Raw genomic sequence first — 19,767 nt, forward strand, 5'->3', positions numbered from 1 at the left:
AACACAATATTGTCTTTTGCTTCCATCTCCTCTATGTAATTTCAATATTTACAGCACTTTTTGTGCATTATGGCTAGTAATGGAATCTTTGCTAGTTAAAGCAACCTTATGTTATTTTTGAACTTGGACTATGATATTGACAAGATAAAAATTACTGTAAAATTCTTGCAAGCAAGCATGTTGACCCAAACAGAAATTCAAGAATCTGAAAGCAAATCAATCCACTTATGTAGTATTGATTAAAAATATAATTTAATATATACAAGAATTACCAATAAAAATAAAATGCTCAGAATCAGAATAAACTTTGTTGCTATTTTCGTTACAGAATATACAAAGTCAGACATAAAACAATAAATATTACAACACATTACAATAAAGTATAAAATATAATGTACACTTACTAATCGCTGTAATTTACCTTTATATTCAAAAATTCATTTACTGAGTAAAAGGCTAGAGAGGTGAGCCATGTGGAAATTTTCGTTTAAAAAATTTGCAAATCTAATACTCTATATGCTTCAGGGAGTTTATTAAAGAGCTTGATTTATAAATATTGATGAGTCTTAATGCATTTAGTCAATCTAGTTGTAGGCAGAACTAAGTCATTGGCATGTCTTGTGTAATAATTATGTATGTCATTAAAGTTTGTAAAATAATATAAATTCTCTCATACATAGATTGAATTTTGAAGAATAAAAATGTGTGTAAAAGCAATATTATTATTATTATTAATAAAATATGATTTACAACTATCCTTGCAACCCAAAAAATACATAATTCTTATAACTCTCTTCTGCCATATGAACATTTTTTCTGCACATATACTGTTAGCCCATAAAATATTTGCATACAAAAAATGAGAATGAAAAAAGCTAAAGTAAAAGCAATTTTAATTAAGTTAATACTAACACAGTTCTTAAGTTTGTCTAATAGAAAACAAACTCTTGACAACTTTGAAATTAAATTATTTCTATGTTCATACCATGTAAGCTTAGGAGAGATTCATCAAACCATTTGAAATTACCAGTTTTCTTTTTATTTTACAAATTAATAAAATGTTTACATGTATATTCTACAATAGGAGAAACTATGAAAACAGTCTTGTACTTCATAACCAATAGTTATTGATTTATTCATCTAGAAGGAGTTTATAACACTTTTCCAGATTCATCTTCCACCACTTGCATTTTAGCTTCACTTTGTTTTTCTTCAAAAACTTCATGTTTCTTCTGTAGGTGTTTTTGTACGCTTTCTTTCTTTACAAATATTTTATCACACATGGTGCAGGCATAGGATTGATTTTCATCTGAAAAACGTGTTTTACAATACAATACAATAATGTGTCACATAGAATCCACTACAGTAAAATCTTGATTATCCACATGCCTTTTATTCGCTTTGTGTATTTGGCTTTGAGATTTTAGTGTTTTCTATTTAAACTTGAAAAACCAGTGGGATGAGAAGTTGTAGAGTTTGTATTACAAAATTATGGAATTTTTGAATTTGTCATCTTTTGTGACAATAGTAAGTAAATCAGTAGGCCAAGTATATGCTTTATGGCATATATAAGTATAATGTTTTACATCTGTCAGTGAATTTGAGAATGTTCGTCTATATAATGCAGAAAGTGATAGTCTAATAATTAAAACTCTATTACTCCACCTTGTTGTCCACTTTTATGAATCAACTCAACATGCTGCTTTAAATTTCCCTCAGTCATAAATCCTCTGTTACACTGTGTGCATTGATGAGGCCTGATTGAAGCAGCATCTAAAAACATGAAATTTCAGTACAACAATTGAACAAAAAGAAACTCTAAAATACTTATAACAATAAATAAAGTATTTCATTTCAATATTAACACGTTACAGCCTTATTTTTGTTCTCTTAGGACAAGAAGCTTAGTAATTGCTCTTTAAAAGGACCTTTGCACTGCTTCCGGAGTGACAGGATATTCTGGATGAGTAAGATTAGGGGTACGGGTCGCCTCCTGTCGAGATCCGCAAAGAAGAATTTAGGTCATTAATCTCAGTCTTGTCCTCTCGGATGAAGGGGAAGCCAGCTCTGAACCAGCCTCTCCAGTCAAAACAGGCAGGGGGTGTCACACCTTTATGTCTAGGCTGGCAAGAACCTTTGACTCTTAGGGAACCCCACCAACTCCAACAGTCATCTCCTGCAGTAGACTAGACCTATCGAATGACACTTGAACTTCAGAATCTCGACATTTGCGGTTAGTGATGTGCCGCTCCTTGCCATCCATAACGGTGCCCAGATTGAAGTGAAACATCGGTTTTTGCTGTGCCCAGTGGTGGGTTCAACTGGAAGGTACAAGGCAGCCAGAAGTGAACCCTCCTGGGTTCAAAAGTCTTATTGGTCTTACTGAGAATTCTGTGATGAAGACTTCAATCTAGACTGTGAAATTTAATCTGTTACTTCACCTACCATAGTGGTTTTCATCAAGAATTAGAAGATTACGATAAATTCTGCATAATTAAAGCAAGGCAACATTGTAAATAATCACATTGGACATAACAAGAGAACAATTACAATTTAAAATTGATTAAACATATTCTGAGTTTAGAATTTTACTAATAGTGGTTTATCTAATCCATTTAAACAAGGCTGATTTATAAAAAAAATTTCAACAACTGAAGCATAAATTTAATTTGTATGTTTATAAGATTGATATTTATGCTAAATTTAAGTACTCTATTGTTTATCAATCAGGATACTCTAATACTTCCTATATAATTCATTTTACATTTTTTGCAATAAACAATCTTGTTTTATATAATTATAGAGAGGAAAACACCATATAACAATATAAGATACAAGGAGTGGTTATATTTCTTTTGATTTTTAAAGGCTTGCAAAGTGGTGAATACAGGCTGACCATGTTTAAACTCGATTACTAAATAAATATTAATTATTGTTCGGAGTCTGATGATCAGCCAGATGACGTTTCAGTACTTAGTTTTGGTCTACCTTAAAAATACAGTTGCACAGTTAAAAATGTATAACTTAAAAGTGTTAGTTACCTTTATGTATACGTGTGTGGGTGGTGAGATATTTCCGAGCTTTAAATGTTTTGTGGCAGATTTCGCACTCGTGGGGCTTCTCATTGGTGTGCTCCATTTCGTGAACCTCCAGCTTAAGCCTTGATCCGAAACCTCGATCACAATGCCGGCACAGAAATGGTGTTTCCCCCGTGTGACTCCTCTCGTGGTTGTAGAGCATGCTGTAGTTGCAGAAAAACTTCTTGCAAAACTCGCACTGGAAGGGCTTTGTAGAGCCTGTATGTTTACTCTTGTGGTTCTGTAACGCCACTCTCGAAAACAATTTCATTCCGCAAACATCGCACTTGTGAATCTCCGGTTCATTCAACAACTTGTCAATAATTTCTGGATCACCTTTCGGACAGAAATGGTACCTTCTATGCCTCTTAACATTCGCCACTTTAATAAATTTCCTTTGGCATACATCACATTCCAGATCTTCTTTCTTGGGGACAGTTCTTTTTGTAGCTACCTTTTTGGATACACCAGAATTACCATCTTTTTTTTTCTTTTGACGCGGACAGCGGATCCCGCCTAACTCTTCACGTCTCCGCATGTGCTGTACGAAATTCCGCTTGTGGTTGAATCCGACCCCACAGAACTCGCAGTAAAACTGTCTTTCTTTAGAATGAACGAAAAGGTGCTTCTCTAACGTATTTTTCTGCATAAATATTTTTGGGCAGTACTGACACAAAAAGGTTTTTTCCTTACACTCTGGCTTGTGAAATCTCTTATGTCTCCAGAAAGCATTGAGAGTGTTCAGCGTTTTACCACAGATATCACAGTGATAGGTTTTATTTTCATGTTTTTCCATATGCTTCTTGAAACTTACGTTGTTCTTAAGAACAGCACCACACACATAACAGATTTCTTGGTCACAGGAAGAGTCTTGATTCATTTCGTGAATTTTCCCACTGTACAAAGCTTCGATACCTTTTTCATAAGTAATGCGTTCAATAATAGTGGTATTATTCTTGTAACCAAAGTGACTACTTGGGTTTTGTTCATCGTAAAAGGCTTCATTGCACTGAATAATATGCTTGAGCCTATGGTTTGTTTCATGATGACTGTTGAGATCATGTTCTGTGTCAAATATCCCATCACAAATAGAACAAACAATTTTGAAGAACGCATGCTCTTCTTTATGGTGCTCTGAAACCAATTTTGAACTATTAAACCGCTTTGAACAAACTATGCAAGAAAACTTCTTGAATTTTCTATGGCTTGTTTTAATGTGTTTAGCCAAGATTGAGCAACTATTAAACATTCTTGAACATTCTCGACATTTATATAAACTCTTTACTTCTTCTGGAAGTGGCACCTGGTTTGAAAGTATGCTTTTTTCTGAACCTTTATCAAATTGGTTTAAGGTTATATTGACTTCTCCCTTTGTATCTAAATGGTTCAATGTTGGTGTACAATTAACAAACTCATATTGTTGTACATCTTCTACTTTCATTCCTTCATTGAATTTTAATGCATGTCCAATTAGATTTTCACACGTCAGTAACTGCCTAAAACAAAAGATATAATTGAATTTTACCCTGAATCTATTCTCAACTTAATTTGAAACTCAGCTAGAATTTATATTTATATGTATTTACATATTATATATTTATATGTACAGTTCATTTCATAAAATATTTTATTTTGATCAAGTATCGTTAATAATAGTTAAGTAAGTTTTAACAAACTATGTTGAAGTTATATTTTAAATTAAACAGAAGTTTCTGACTTTTACAATACACTGACTCCAAGCTAAAGGTGCTTAAAATTTGCCAAGACAGATAAATGTTTAGCTACTGAACACTAAAATTAATACAAAACCAAATTAATTAATCAGGGAACCAAAAGTTTATGGATTGATTTAATATTATTATAAGTATTCATAAAAATAATCAAGGAGAAAATAATATTCTAAAATCATTATTTAATTTTAATAAACTAAACAAAACTGTGAATAATTTAAAGTCTGAATTATATATAAACTATATAATATGTCTGTCATTGACTGAATATGTCAAAGTTGCCCAGCTTTAAGAGACACATTGGTTTTTTGCTGTACCCACCGTGGGTTCAACTGGAAGGTATAAACCAGCCAGAAGTGAACCCTCCTGTGAAAAATTTTGGCAGTTAGAAAGTGAAAAAAAAGGGTTTTGAGAATACATGGCAGAAGCTTGGTGGTGTTTAAAGTGGTAGGTGAAAGGTTCCAGTATATCGTGTGGGCCTTCGTCTAGAGTGTTCCATTGTTTTAGGTCCTTATCTGCCTTAGGACCGTGGCATGAAATGTGAGTGTTAAGGTTTATTAGGAATAGAGAGTCAGTTCTTAGGCTTTTTTGACGACCTTCGTTTGTTCGGGGAATCTAAGTGAGGTATTCAGACGATTCTGGATGAGACAGAGCAAGCAAGTTGTGACGGATTGGAACTTGCCTTTAATCTTGCTAAACACAGTGTTTAGTTTCTTGTAAAAGTCAGCAAAGGTAAGAAGACCAATGGATCAGGTACTTACACGTTCACCTTGAGGGAACCTGCGTTTATTCTCCAGATGTATTCATCTTAACCCTTCCCACACCATAGACAGATATATTAGAATAGTAGACTTTGACCAAAATGTCAAATACAGTTATATCCGATATTATAGATTATGTCTCTTGAAGAGTTTTATAGTTCACAAAAGGCCTTTAAAATGCCCGGTGCACGCTCCGTGCTTATCACGGTTGCCAAGGAAGTATTTATAAACGACCTTCACTTTGCGGCAGGGGGAGGGGAGCGCCCTTTGTCTAACTCTGACCACCTGCTCGTCAGTTTTGCGTCTCCTACAGAGCCATAACCAAACATATCCGTGGCGTGTATTACTGCTTTCTCGGTTGTCACAAGCGCACCTACCTCTACAACATATCTCTTTATTATTCTTCATCTTGTGGTAGTGTTGTGATTAGATTGAAATATTTAACTAGTTTTATAGTGAAATGTAATTTAATTTTTCAGTTTAATTACATTTTAGAATGAAATTAGTTCTTTTTTTTAAATTTTTATCAATAAATACGGTAATTTTAAGTAAAATGCCCTGTTTTATACTTTTTTGCTTTTATAATTTAGCTATAATAAAAATTAGCTTTGAACTTAAAGAAAACAATTTTTTACTTGTCTTGGCGTTATAGGAAAATTAATGGATTTATTAGTGGCATGCGAAGGGTTAAGATTGGCACTAACTTGGTGTAGACTACCAGGTTCGTTCATTTACCATTTTTATAAGTCATAAAATAATCTATCCTGTTCGATAGTAACTAGCCACTACGGCTGGTGGCTAAGACTGCAACGTAAAAAAATGTATGGTTGAAACATAAACATGATATAACTTACTTCTGCTCGTCTGGCTGAATTATCCCCTCATCATTGCAGGGTAATTCTACTGGATCCTAGAAAATTGTTAATTTAATTAGTTAAATAATGAATTAATCAATATATTGTCATACTCAAATAAGTGATGTATAAAAGGCAAATACAATAATTGATCAATATACCAGTTGAACCATAAGGCCTGGTTAATTTAACTTATTATAAATTGTTCTTACCATCAAGTTCTAGATACACAATGATGATAAATAAATTACACATGAATACTAATCATATCTTATTGGGCATAAATTACAGTATGTGATCATATACTATATTGAAAATATATTTATTCAAATAATAAATAAATAAAACATAGGATTACACAGTACAGTACATTAGGATTAATTTTGGCACTTTTGTAAATTTCAAAATGTTCTAAAGTTAACAATAGGTGACTTTTTTGCATACGTTTAAAGTTTAAAGATTGTTTTTGATGTTTGTGTACGTATGGCCGGTGTCATTTAAATGGTCAGCATATTTTGAATTTGATGATGTCTTCAATGCTTTTATATGTTCATTAAATCTAATTTGAGGGATCGGCTGGTTTGTCCAATATACAGTAGTGGTTTTGACAATCATTGCCATTTAATTTGTATACTCAACTATTGTTAATTTTGATTATGGTTTGTTGAATTACTTTTGTTGTTGATTATAAGGCCGAGGTTGTTGGAAGTTTTGAAAGCCAATTGATATCGTTGTTTATAAAATGATTTTTTAATTTTACACACATGTAAAAAAAGTCACCTATTGTCAACTTTAGAACATTTTGAAATTTACAAAAGTGCCAAAATTAATCCTAATGTACTATTCAATGACAAAGATTTCCTAACAAAAATGTATTATTCAATAGACTTTTAGACAATATAAATTGATCACATATAAAAATAAATACAAAAATTTAGCCACCAAGGTAGTTAAAAACATGACAACTTGCTTTCAATTATTTATTTACTTCTTTTACCATAACCTACAAGTACCTGATGATGAATTCATTGAATTCGAAATGTACATTGTACAATAAAAATCTACAAAAGTGTTTTGAAAGGTTTATTATTGTATATTATATCAAACACTTTTCGAGGCTACATTTCTAATACTGTTAATACACTCGTCTCAAGGCTAACTGCAGGTGCTGGGGAGGATGGGTTGAAGAGTGTTCTATTAGTAAGTGGAGGAGAAGTGAAATGACAAGACAAAGTTGGGACTCGGGTGAAAAAATGTTGACTGAGTTATAAAATAATATGATTATAGAATTACAAGGAAGTAAGTAATACGTTGACTTACACTATTGGCATCGGTGACATCATCATTTTCAACAAATAAAGAATATTTGGCAACATGTTGAAGGCAACGATAGGCTTTCTTGAATTTCTCCATCAACGTATGGCATGTCTTAAGATCCTGTATACATGTTCTACATATCTTATGAGGAAATTCATCACAGATATTTACCTGCAACAAATTACAAAACATAATTACCTTCAAGATCTAATAGATCGCCTCATATTTCATTTCGTACTGGTGCTAGTGTTGTACATTTCTGAATTGTAATGTAAAGTTGTTCCGTCCAATTAAATTCATTGTCAACTTAAAAGTACTGGAACAATGAAAATACAGGTTGAGTACAGAATACAACCTTCATGATAAAACAGATTTGAGTTTTGAACTGCGACAAAATATTTCCCTATGTTCACAATCTTCAAGGTTGCTGTCAAAAAATTCAGCCAATTTCCCTCTTTTTCATTCAGATAGTAAATAACGTTGAAAAAAAAATAATTAAAAAAATGTTTGAAGCCAACTTATTCTGTAGCAAATGACCAGCTTTTCTAAACCTTCGTCATAGAAATTTCCCACCAATGATGATACCCACAACTCCACTGCATTTTTCACCACATCATCAGATTTAAAGTTCTTGCTACCTAGCTCACACTTCATGTGCAAGAACAAGAGGTAGTCAGGCCGTGCCATGACAGATTATAGAACTGTTCCAACGAAACTGTTAAATCACTGTTTCAGTGTTGCCAGCAGTACAAGGCTAAATATTGGTCATGCAACAACACAAATTCTTTACTGAGCATTCTCACCATTTCTTTTGAATTTAAAGTTTACTTAAAGTCTCTCAATATTGTGTGCATTAATGCTTTTAAATCTGGGATGAAATTTATCATTAAAACAAGAAAACAGAAGACCGAACACTCTGAGCCTCACCATGGACATTTTTCAATTTTCATTAACACATTGAATACAAATACCCGAGTACAGGTCGGGCTCCGGTATTTAATTCAAATTTGCATTGTATAATTTTAGGTTACATGCACTAACATGAATTCTTTCTTTCTTTTATGTTAATTTTATATCAAAAACACATTTATAGAACATTACGTGATTGAAAAATTAAACGTTTCTGTAACGTTACAATTTTTCAAATTTTATTTTTTCCATAATTTTGTTTACTTCATCATTTTTTTAGATAATTTTTGTTCATCAACAGGCATATTTTCTAAAAGTGCATTTTCTCCTCTCTAATTTTATATATAATATGTTAGATTTAAACAATGTCTTCATAATTTTCAAAATTATTACAAAATCACAAAAAAACTGCCAGTATACTGAGTAAATCCATTGTTATAGGCCTAGGGTTCAATGTGTTAAATACGCTGACTTTCTCACCAGTCCATCACAAATCATGTTCTTCACCATGAACATCATAAAAATTAAAGATAAATTTCAGTCGGTTTCACATTACTTGCCAGTGGCATAGATAAAAAAATTATGTTCGGGGGGTTCACCGGGGGGGTCTGGGGAGTTTGAATATCCACCAGCATAAAGGGGATTCGGAGGTACTCTCCAGGGAAAAGTTTTAAAATGTTACACTAAAAATAGCCATTTCAGATACTTACAAATCTGAAATAGTGTTATAGAAACAGCTATTTTTACAACTAAACTTTTTATGATCTGAAAACTTATATGTGATATTTTAAAAGATTTGTTTTTTGTTCAGCAAACTAAATTATTTTTTCAGTATGGAAAGTTTTTATACCTATGTCTTTTTGTTGATATTTAATCAACAATGTCTTTGATTAATGTCGATGAATGTCTTTTTGACACATCGATCATCCTTTTTATCTGTGAATCTGATTCAAATTTATAAGAACATTATAAATTTTCAATACTGTCTGGGGAAGCACGGAAATAATATAAACCCCCATTATTGAATTCTGATTATCCAAACATTTTACTGTTCTTCCTCATTTATTTTCATGTTATCTAGGCTACATACATAACAGCCAAACTACCATTCATCACGAAATTTTCCAAAAATACAGAATGGGTTTATAAGGAACTTTGTACATATAACTGTCTTACTTCTTAGGTGCTCATTAAAAAACAGGGTTGAAAATTTACTACTTACTGTAAAAGGCATAAGTTCTTCATATATTCTTCTAAGCTCGGCTGCTTCATCAGAATTTCCAAAAATCTCAACACAGTCTTCAGATATTGTGTCCATACAAAATCTGCACATATTGTTCGTTTTATAAAGTTCGGTGTTAGATCGTAGATTGATAAGAATTGCCGTTATGCTCTCGGCATCACCTTCTTTTTTGTTTCTAATCAGCTGTGGACTGTCTAAAAATAAAATAATTTAAAAAATAACAATTAATCGTGCCATACTGAAAAAGGGATGATTATTTTACACAATTTATTATATATATAACAAATTTTCTAATTATTAACAGACGCAGTATTATCTGACATATAAAATTGTATTTAACATAAAATATCATACGGTTTTGCCATAATATATTATAAGTACACATATTGTCTAAAGAGAGTATATGTTCTCTTACGGTAACATATTGGTTGATGGTCTATGTCCAATGTTAGCTCATAGGGACTCAGTACACACTCGTACATCCTGGCCAGACCATTAGCGTTAGTGGGTAGATCAACTGCAAGAAGAGTTAAGAATTAACTTAAGAAGCTTCAGAATTCAGAAATATGAATATTTATTTAAACATCTCTTGACTGCTGCACAACAAAGTTGTACAAATCCAACTGTTAATCCTTTTAGGACGTCTCAAATTTTTGTAAATGTTTTCATGTACATACTTTTGAAGAGACAACTTTATTCTGAAGATTGTGCTGAAAATATAAAGGTAAAAATAGGAAAATTTCAAACGTTTAAAATACATTAAAAGTTCAGTATTAAAAAAAGATATACATACTAGCAGTTAACCGCAGCTTCACACACAATTTCTTAGGTTTTGCATCTGTATGAGACATTCTGGTTCGGGTGAATTACATTTCTGACGTCAATGTTGAGGTTTCATTGTTGCCACAATCAAGAAAATATGTCAAAAATTGTATATTTATGCCCATTCTAATTTACTTCATTCTTAGTATTTTTTGTTTCATAGTTGATTTTGCCTTGTTTTCTGATCCAGAAAATATATATCACAGATCAGAGAAGCCTACTTGTAAAATTAAACTAAGATGGGTTTTATAACAAACAGTCTTTAAATTTATAGTAAAAGTTTATAGACTGTAACTTTGTCTTTTATACCATATATACGGTATGCATATGGAGATATATATATATATATATATATATATATAATATTTGATAAAAATGTAGAGTTTAAAGTACATTAACAGTAAGAATATTTATGGGTTTGATTTTTTTATAAATGAAAAATATTTTAGAACATTTAGAGCTGGAATTGGTACATTAGTTCAAAAGCACAGTCCAGTGAACTTTAATCTAGCATAGACTGCTTCAAAGGGAGTCTTTGGAGTCAAATTATAACAATCTTATGTTTTAGGACATTTTCTAAGATAGATGAGTGTACTTACTTACCAAATCGCTGATACAAAACAATGGCACAATGGCGTGAAAACTAATGGTTTCTCCTTCGAAAATTTACGCACTATAAAGAAATTAAAAATAGTGGTTAAATTAATTAAACATGTGGTTGTGCTACCATAAAACAAAGTTTACACATATGACAGGTTATTTCAATTAATATTTCACAACTTCAGAGACCAAGATGGGATTTTTCACTACTTTTAAAGACAAGTAGGGTGTAGCCTGGATGAATTTTCTAAATGAGAATAGGCCTATATTCACACCAGGGACCATAAAAATGTCCATGTAAAATTTCAGTATAATCGATTGAATAGTTTACGTTTGAAAGCAAAACAAACAAAGGCACTTTCGCATTTATAATATTATTAGGATATTTTTTCCATTCTATTACTCAAAATAAAATTGTCGACAATATAACACTATTTAATAATGTTTATATTAGGTAAAAAAACAACTTTTTTGTGTCTATTTTTGTAATAATATTTTTGTTTACCGTTAGTTTACTATACGAACAATATTAATTTTGCTGTAGGAAACCACATTTTTCAGTTCTTTACTCTATTTTTTATAAGAGTATACATTTTTTAAAGGAGATGTTGATCTCCTTTTAAGTCTTATTCTGTCTGTCCTCATGGGCCACTGGCCTGTGCAAGAATCATATCAGACAGAACAAAAGAGAAAGTCGATGGTACTGATAAATAAATAGTGCTATGGCCACAGACAGGATTTGAACCTGTGCTAGTCTTAGACCGCTCAGCCATCGGCACTCCTAAAGAAAACTTTGATGTTGATTGGTTGGAAAATAAGGATAAAAAACACAAATACACAATCGCCTGACTGACAACACGGCTAGAATGACATGATGTGTCAGTTATAATGTGACAAAAAAGATGCAGACGATTATGTTACCATGACTGCATAAAATATTTGTAGAAAGGTCATAGGACATATGCTAGCACAGAGAATTATGATTTTACGATGTTTCTTGACTCATAAACAATAAAACAAAGTGGGCTACAGACAGCCTGCTCATCTTTTTCTGCAAAACCAGTGTCAACTAGATATAGACCGCATTGTCTTCTGGGGCAACTTACTTTGCGGGGTATAAATAACCTGCTCGTCCTAAAGTGGCAATTAATTTAAACAAATTTTATTGAACTTCCATAAACCTATTGTTAAAGAATTAGGATACAAAAAGAAATAAATTCAGTACAGCAGAGCCTAACAGTTCTAACCAAACGCACTGTTACCTGAGTCTGTTCAGTATACATGGCAACTATTTGGTCTCGTTTTACAATGTTGGAGAGATGAGGTCAGTTCCCATCATTTCTGTAAATTTACATTCACTTTATGTTATTCTTCTTCTTCTATGGGGCGGCCTATTGCCATGCACTTAAGCCTCAAGGGCCTTTTGCGCACCCATGAGGCCTACCAGTCTATGATTTCAGCAATTCCACAAACCGCCGAAAACGACCTATCAGGACCTCCTGGGGAAATTCACCACCCTTGTCCAAAACTACAAAAGATGGCATACCGCTCCCTTGCTATTGTAGGACAATCAAAGAGCAGGTGTTCAGCAGTTTCCTCCTGCTCATCACACATTCTACAGAGCGGATCCTCCTGAAGGATGCAGACTCTGTGAAGATGCTTTCTCAGGTGACCATGTCTTGTGATCAGACCTATCACCTGAGAAGACATCGATCTACTTAGTGAGAGAAGGTCAGACACCACTCTGGAGGGAGGTGACTGTAATACCATTCTGCTCATTCTCATACCCGGAGGCAACCTCCACCTTCTCTCAAGTTCAGCGAGATCTCATTTTGACACAGCCCCAAAGGATTCACATCTTGAAATACTGCACTGCAGAACGGTTGAGGACCTGTCATAATTGATGCTGAGTCCCAGTTGTCCAGGGAACCAGCTCTTTCATTCCCAGGGATTCCCTCATGACCAGGAACCCAACAAACAGTCACATTGTTGATTCTGGCAAGGGAAGAAATGACTTTATAGCAATCACAGACAAGTTTAGATTTGAACACACAAGAGTCCAGCGCCATCAGTGCTACCTGACTATCTGTGACAATATTGATCGTCTTGCTCCTATATCGCAGACAAAGATTCTCACAAGCACATTCCATAATGGCTGCGACCACCGCCCGAAAAAACTGTAGGATAAGGACCCATAGGGACCACCAGCTCCTGCATTGTCTCACCCCCACAATTCCAGCACCTGTGCCGCTTTTTGTTTTAAAGCCGTCTGTAAACCATTCAAGCACCGCTGGTGGAAGAGGGTCCCTTCCCTCCGACCAATCATCTTTTAACAACACTTTATGTTACATAGTTGTTATAACATAGTTGTCTGTATAGTGTTATGCTTGCAACCATTATGTTAAGAGTAGATTTTGGTTGATTTACTTACTGTTCTAGTATTGCTATTGATGTGGTATACAAAGATGTAGCGTATACATAATGTTCATGTACACACAGTATACTACCACATGGACTGTTTTGCCCACACATACGCTTAGAGCATTCCTGACTCTATCCCTTTAGCAATGAAGACCTAAGGATAAGGACTTACACATTTTTGCAATTAAAACTACATAGATTCTAAAGCACCATACTTATTGTTATGCAAAATACTACGTCCACTGCTGTTAATATTTCTATGTGACTTCACTCCATATTGAATTTAATTAATCTTGAGACAAAAACACTGAATCAAAACTAATTAATTCAGTTACCATTTAATTCCAAGAAAAAATTACTATTGATTGACTCTTACTCTCTTCAGCAGATCCTTCCGGTGATACACAAGAGGGAGGATCATCTGTGGTTGTGGTAGTAAATATGGTTGGCGTGGGTGAGCAGTCCACACACCTGCTCACATCTAGATCCATTCTTTCAGTTTCTCAGCCTGGTTTTGCACCTATAACATGTTATTGAGAAATTCAATTATTTTCAGCATATGAATAATACAATGTGTTTCACCAAGTCAGAAGTTTCTGTTCTGTTGTTAAATTTGGGACAATAGAGGATAGAAATAAGGAGAAGAATGGTTGTTTTACTGAATGGTTACAAGAAAAACACGAGAAAATTGTGAAATGTTCCTTTGATTATGGTATATATATATATATATATATATATATATTTGCAAAACAGTATTTGCTAAAGTAAACAGTATTGACATTGAAGAATGTAAATTTTCATTTAATAATTTACTGAAAAATAAAATAATTAAAAAGCATATTTTTACAATTTCTTCATTTCTGTTTTATTTCAGTATTAAATTTATGTTAGGATATGAAAAGTAGAAATAACTAAGTATGTTTTAAATTTAGTATTAATTACAAGAAAGTATAATAATTTAATAGCATGACAATATTTCTGTTAGTACTAGTTGTATGATAATAAAAGTGTTGCAGAATTCAAAGAGTATTCACAGCCTGTTTCTATTGACAACGTTTTAAGTGAGAAAGAGTTGTTAAAAAAAAGTTATATGAAAATTTTATATCACTATGACCGATCATTATGAAAATTTGTATGTATACATATTTTTCACGGAGAAGGTTATGCTATGCTATTAGCTCATTGATGTAACTTGCCACCAGGCAGCGCTGCAAAAGATTACACTTTTAAAAGCGCCTGTACATTATAAAGTGCAATTACAAGAGAGTTATGTATATTAAATATCCAAACACTATTTGAAGGTGCTGTTATGATGAGTATTTGTCTTTAAAATAAATTTCTGGTTAAACTTAAAGTTTGAGTGTTAGACCACTTTATAATAAAGTACATGTACATGTACAATGGCTATAAACATACACTTTTGACATATTTCTTGATCGTGGCATAAACATATAACGATCTGGATTAGCTTCATATATGGTGTTGACACCTCAAATTTTAATACTTTACCTGCAATGGTTAAAAAAATATAAAACCATCCCCACACAACACGACTTGGTTGTCAACAATGGTGACATTTTTTCATACTTACTACTAAAATTGTATACTTATGTTGGCAGTTTATTAATTACACTCGTTATATTACTGAATGTATAAAAGACTATGGTCCACTTAAAAATAACCTCATCCGCTTTTTTATTACTTATCATATGAAATTACTCAAACAGCAGTTCTTAAACATGTAATTTTCAAAAATGTCAGCGGCCTGTAGCTCGTAAATGAGTGTGTTAAAAATAAATTACTATGAATAAAAACGTTTTAAAATGTTATTTTATATCAAAAATTGCAATAAAATATAATAAGGGTTTCCGTATGAAAATTTAGTTGGAAAATGGCGGCCAAGTTTTAAAATTCTAATACCATTTTATTAATTGTCATTAAAAAGTAGATGAAGTCCTCCATTTAAACTTTATTGTAAATTCAGTCATTTATGAAATAAATGGTGGCCATTATCCATAAAATGGTAGTGTTGGTAATTCGAGTGGTGGCACAGATATAATGGACAACCTGAATACTAATAACGAGAAACGTATAACTGGCTTCAGGAGTTTCTTGCATTCATTAGCTTGAAACAAGGTCAATCAAAGTCTTGAAGGTCAGGATGAGCTCTGTGGCACTGGAAAGGTTAAAATATTGAATTGTAGATAAAGAATTTTTAATAGCCTATATAACTACCATAGTATTAATAGCCTATACATCCATGATATTCATGAAACTTAACCCAAAGGACACTTGAATCAGGTCAAAAATTTCTTTATATTAGGTGCAGTACTTACAATGTTAAATCATTTGGGACACAGAAATATTCTTCGTAAGAGTGACTTAACTCCGAGTTGTAGCAATTTTTTAGCAACACCTGTGTATAGCAATACTATAGGCTCGAATCATTGCAGAAAACAGAAAATATCTTCATAATCATATAAGAGTGTTTTAAAATTTTATTCTGAAAAATATAAAAACAAAACAGTTTAAAACATGATCTGTAAGTTAAATTTAGACTATAGACTACGCTGTTAATTAATTAGTATTCCCTATATTTATTTTTAAAGAATCGTAATCTAGTTATTTATTGATAAATGTATAATACTATTGAGGTGAACAGACCTTCTATTTTGAACAGAATGTCCTGTTTTTGAAAGCCTCGCTCGGGACACACTTTTGTTTGGAATCACGTGCATTTGGTAAATTACTTTACAGCTCACAAGTTGTTGTTAATCCCACCAACCTACCACCAATCAGCCTATAATTCAAAATTGAGGTAAATATTTAGTTTAGGGAAACCCAATACGGTCTAAATCCATCTTATAAATATACACTGTAGTTTGGATCGAGTGAGTGCCTGTCAATCATGGGTCAACCATCCACTAGTTCGACGAATCATAGTGAATTCTGTCTGAGTGTTTTATTTAACATGGAATTTTTAATAATGAGTGTATTTGTTCGTTGTGTGGTCGCATATTGATTTAAACCGGAAGACTTTGATGTTTCGTTGCAACAGAAAGGTTCGTTACAGTAGTAAAAAAAAGTTTTAAATGTTGTAATTGTAAAAAATCTGCCCGGGCAGGTTCCTTTTTTGAAAAAAACACGATTAGACATAGAGACATGGTTACCATGTTGTTGCATTTGAAGCCAACGAGACAACACTGTGTTTTGTTGGAGTTTGACGTTTCTGCACATTCTGTGGTGGACTGGTATTCTTTCTGCCGTGAAATGTATTTCTATCGCATTTCAACGACGTCAAAGAAAATTGGTGATCCTCTGACAGTTGTTCAAACTGATGAGGCTAAATTTGGAAGGAGAAAATACAATCGCGGCAGAAGAATTCAGGGACAGTGGGTTTTTGAGGGAATCGAAAGGCAGAGCAGAGAATTCTTCCTTGTTCCTGTTGAACAACATGCCCAGGACACCCTCCTTGCCGTAATCAAAGAATGGGTTCTGTCAGGTACGACAATCGTTAGCGACTGTTGGAAGGCCTACAACTGTCTCGATGACGAGGGATTCAAGTACTTCTACGTCAATCATTCTATTAATTTTCTTGACCCTGATACCGGTGCACATACAAACACCATTGAAAGACACTGGCGAGAAGTCAGAGCGAACATCCCTCGTTATGGTGTCCGGGGTGACCATTTTGTCAGGTACCTGGCAGAACTCCTTTTCAAGGCCAAATACCCACACCCACATACCAGGATCCACCACTTTTGTTGCTGCCGCTCAGCTCTACCCACCAACACACTAATGGTAAGTATTCTCAATTATTGACCATTTATATATTAATATTAGGGTGATTTATTATGTTTTTTACACTTTACATAAAACTCTTTGCATTACATTTCAATTTATATTTCTGATCAGCCCCTCCAGAATTTAATCTTTAACTGATAGGTTCTATCTCGAGGGATGTTTTTCTTTTGTTGACATCAGCGCGGGCTACAGCAGCGCCTTCGGTGGCCGGAGGCACTCGTCTCAACCCGATAACAACTAATTAATTTGTAGCTGGAAATTAAGATAGCCTAAACATCAACAATTTTGGGTCAAAATTCTGCTCATTTCAATATTATTTTTCCATTTACATATTTCCAAAGATGACGCCACATCTGATGATATCATCACGAGGTTGAATCTCGGTTACAAAAGGTCACGTGTCGCCCGACACAGATGTACAACATGGAAATAATGCTCCGTGTGTGAACAGTTGTTTCATTTTTTATGTTCTACAATTTCGTTATTTCTTATTTCCACTCTGTCAAACCTTATATTGTTTTGTTCAGTGGGATGATTCCCATAAGTTAATAATGTGAAACTCGTACTTTGCCGCTCCGGCCGTTACTTTCACAATTACCAAATATGTTTTAATCTCATATGTCATTTATCATAGTATTTGCCTTTTGATCAATAAAATTCATGATTCTAACTCAAATAATATCAAAGGCAGTTATTGTATAGACAAACTAAATTAATATTCAATAAATATTAAAAATACAATACAATCATAAAAATGTCTAGATTTATTAACATTTTGGTATCAATTTACAATAACGTGACCATGGAAAGGTATGTTCATTTTTTTTTCCTGAAAACTACAATTTTTCCTGAAAACAATAGTGAAGAAAAAATTCGTCGGCAACGAAAATAAAAAAAATTACGATTTTTTTGAAATCCTCTGAAAACTCTGTTTTTTGACAGTACCTCTGGCAATTTTACTGAAATGATGCTGACTAGTACGTTAATCCTGTCAACGATGCCTGCCCGCTGCGCATGCTGCGCAGTGCTGTGCACTGCTTGCTCTCTTAGAAAAAAAATTAACTCGAGCTTGCAAAAGTCGAATCCCAGATCACGTGATGCCCCTGATCCTTAACCCTCCAAGTGTTGTTCGACAAAATTTTTGTCAGTTATTTTCCATCTTTAACGCAATAATGCCCGAAAGGCATCAATATAATACAATAATATACTTTCCCCCCAGTTTATATGCACCTGTGATAATAATACTTGGCTATAAATGCCCAAACCCATGAAAAAAGTCCATTTTTCATGGTCACGGTATTGTAAATAAATACCAACATTTTTCAATGATTTATTTTTTTTATATTTTGAGGTGGAGGATAAGTAATAATTTGATGTAGACTAATAAGAAACTCACCTAGCCTTACTACCTAGTAGTCACGTAGTCAAGGACTAATCACCCCACTCAAGAGCATTGTTTATAATCTAACTTGGGATAAACTGATAGAAACTCACATAAATAAATAGCTTACATGACATTCACGCATATCAACGGACAACCCTCCTGCCCGTCAGACTACATGAAGGCCAAATCCATACCCGAGCCGACTGCCATAACTTCCTTATTTGATGCTTCCTCACCCATAATGTTTCCTTTCTGGATTAGTACACCCTGTATCACGAGATTCTGAACAGTTTTTAGAGCAAAAATTGGGTTTCCTAACCCAAATAGCCTAACTAGATCTAACAGAAGTAATTCCGGCTATGGTGTTTCAAAACTGCATCTACTTGAACTATTACAAAAAATAAGGTTGAACAAATTTATATATTACCCTGGCTTATGGAACCTTCTGAATGTTATCTATAATCCAGGATATCGCTAATAAAACTTGTTATATATACTAACTTTAAGTGTGAGAATATTTGAGCTTTATCAAAATTCACTAAAATAATATAAGGGTTTAACAATATGCACTTACATAATATAAGGACCAAATAAAATTTAAACTTCAGGACCAATACGACTAATACTACTACATTAACAATAGTTTGTTTACATTACAATAGATAGTTTATAGTTAGGTTAATCACTTGTTTATTTTTCAAATGTTGTCGTGAGACAGCTGACCAAATCATATGTTTGCATGGAAGTTCATCTGTACAACTGATTTTTGTAATAGACAGGTTGAAAGGCACTTGTCGATTTTTGAGGTGGTGAGAGTCAAAGTGATATATCTCACTTGACTACAA

The 19,767-nt window shown here is 33.2% G+C and overlaps 2 protein-coding genes across 8 annotated transcripts in view; both read right to left on the bottom strand.

Annotated features, from left to right (window-relative positions):
- The window catches only part of LOC124353198 (ETS-like protein pointed), a 357,362-nt gene that overhangs the window by 313,237 nt on the left and 24,358 nt on the right, over nucleotides 1–19,767 (bottom strand). The gene's annotated exons all lie outside the window — the stretch shown is intronic.
- LOC124353197 (zinc finger protein 431-like) lies at nucleotides 1,059–19,628 on the bottom strand. 3 transcript variants are annotated; one of them, XM_046803076.1, is made up of 10 exons: nucleotides 19,497–19,628; nucleotides 16,071–16,237; nucleotides 14,111–14,254; nucleotides 10,307–10,408; nucleotides 9,871–10,085; nucleotides 7,743–7,910; nucleotides 6,423–6,478; nucleotides 3,042–4,573; nucleotides 1,666–1,773; nucleotides 1,059–1,309 (listed from the first exon to the last, which is right to left on the bottom strand). In XM_046803076.1, the coding sequence occupies exons 3-10, from the start codon at nucleotides 14,223–14,225 to the stop codon at nucleotides 1,152–1,154; spliced, it is 2,454 nt and encodes an 817-aa protein (XP_046659032.1). In that variant the 5' UTR covers nucleotides 14,226–14,254; nucleotides 16,071–16,237; nucleotides 19,497–19,628; the 3' UTR covers nucleotides 1,059–1,151. The 3 variants fall into 3 exon arrangements, with proteins under 3 accessions (XP_046659032.1, XP_046659033.1, XP_046659034.1); XM_046803077.1 differs by lacking the exon at nucleotides 16,071–16,237; XM_046803078.1 differs by lacking the exon at nucleotides 1,666–1,773.

Source organism: Homalodisca vitripennis, chromosome 1, assembly GCF_021130785.1.
Source record: "Homalodisca vitripennis isolate AUS2020 chromosome 1, UT_GWSS_2.1, whole genome shotgun sequence".
Classification (NCBI taxonomy): Eukaryota; Metazoa; Arthropoda; class Insecta; order Hemiptera; family Cicadellidae; genus Homalodisca; species Homalodisca vitripennis.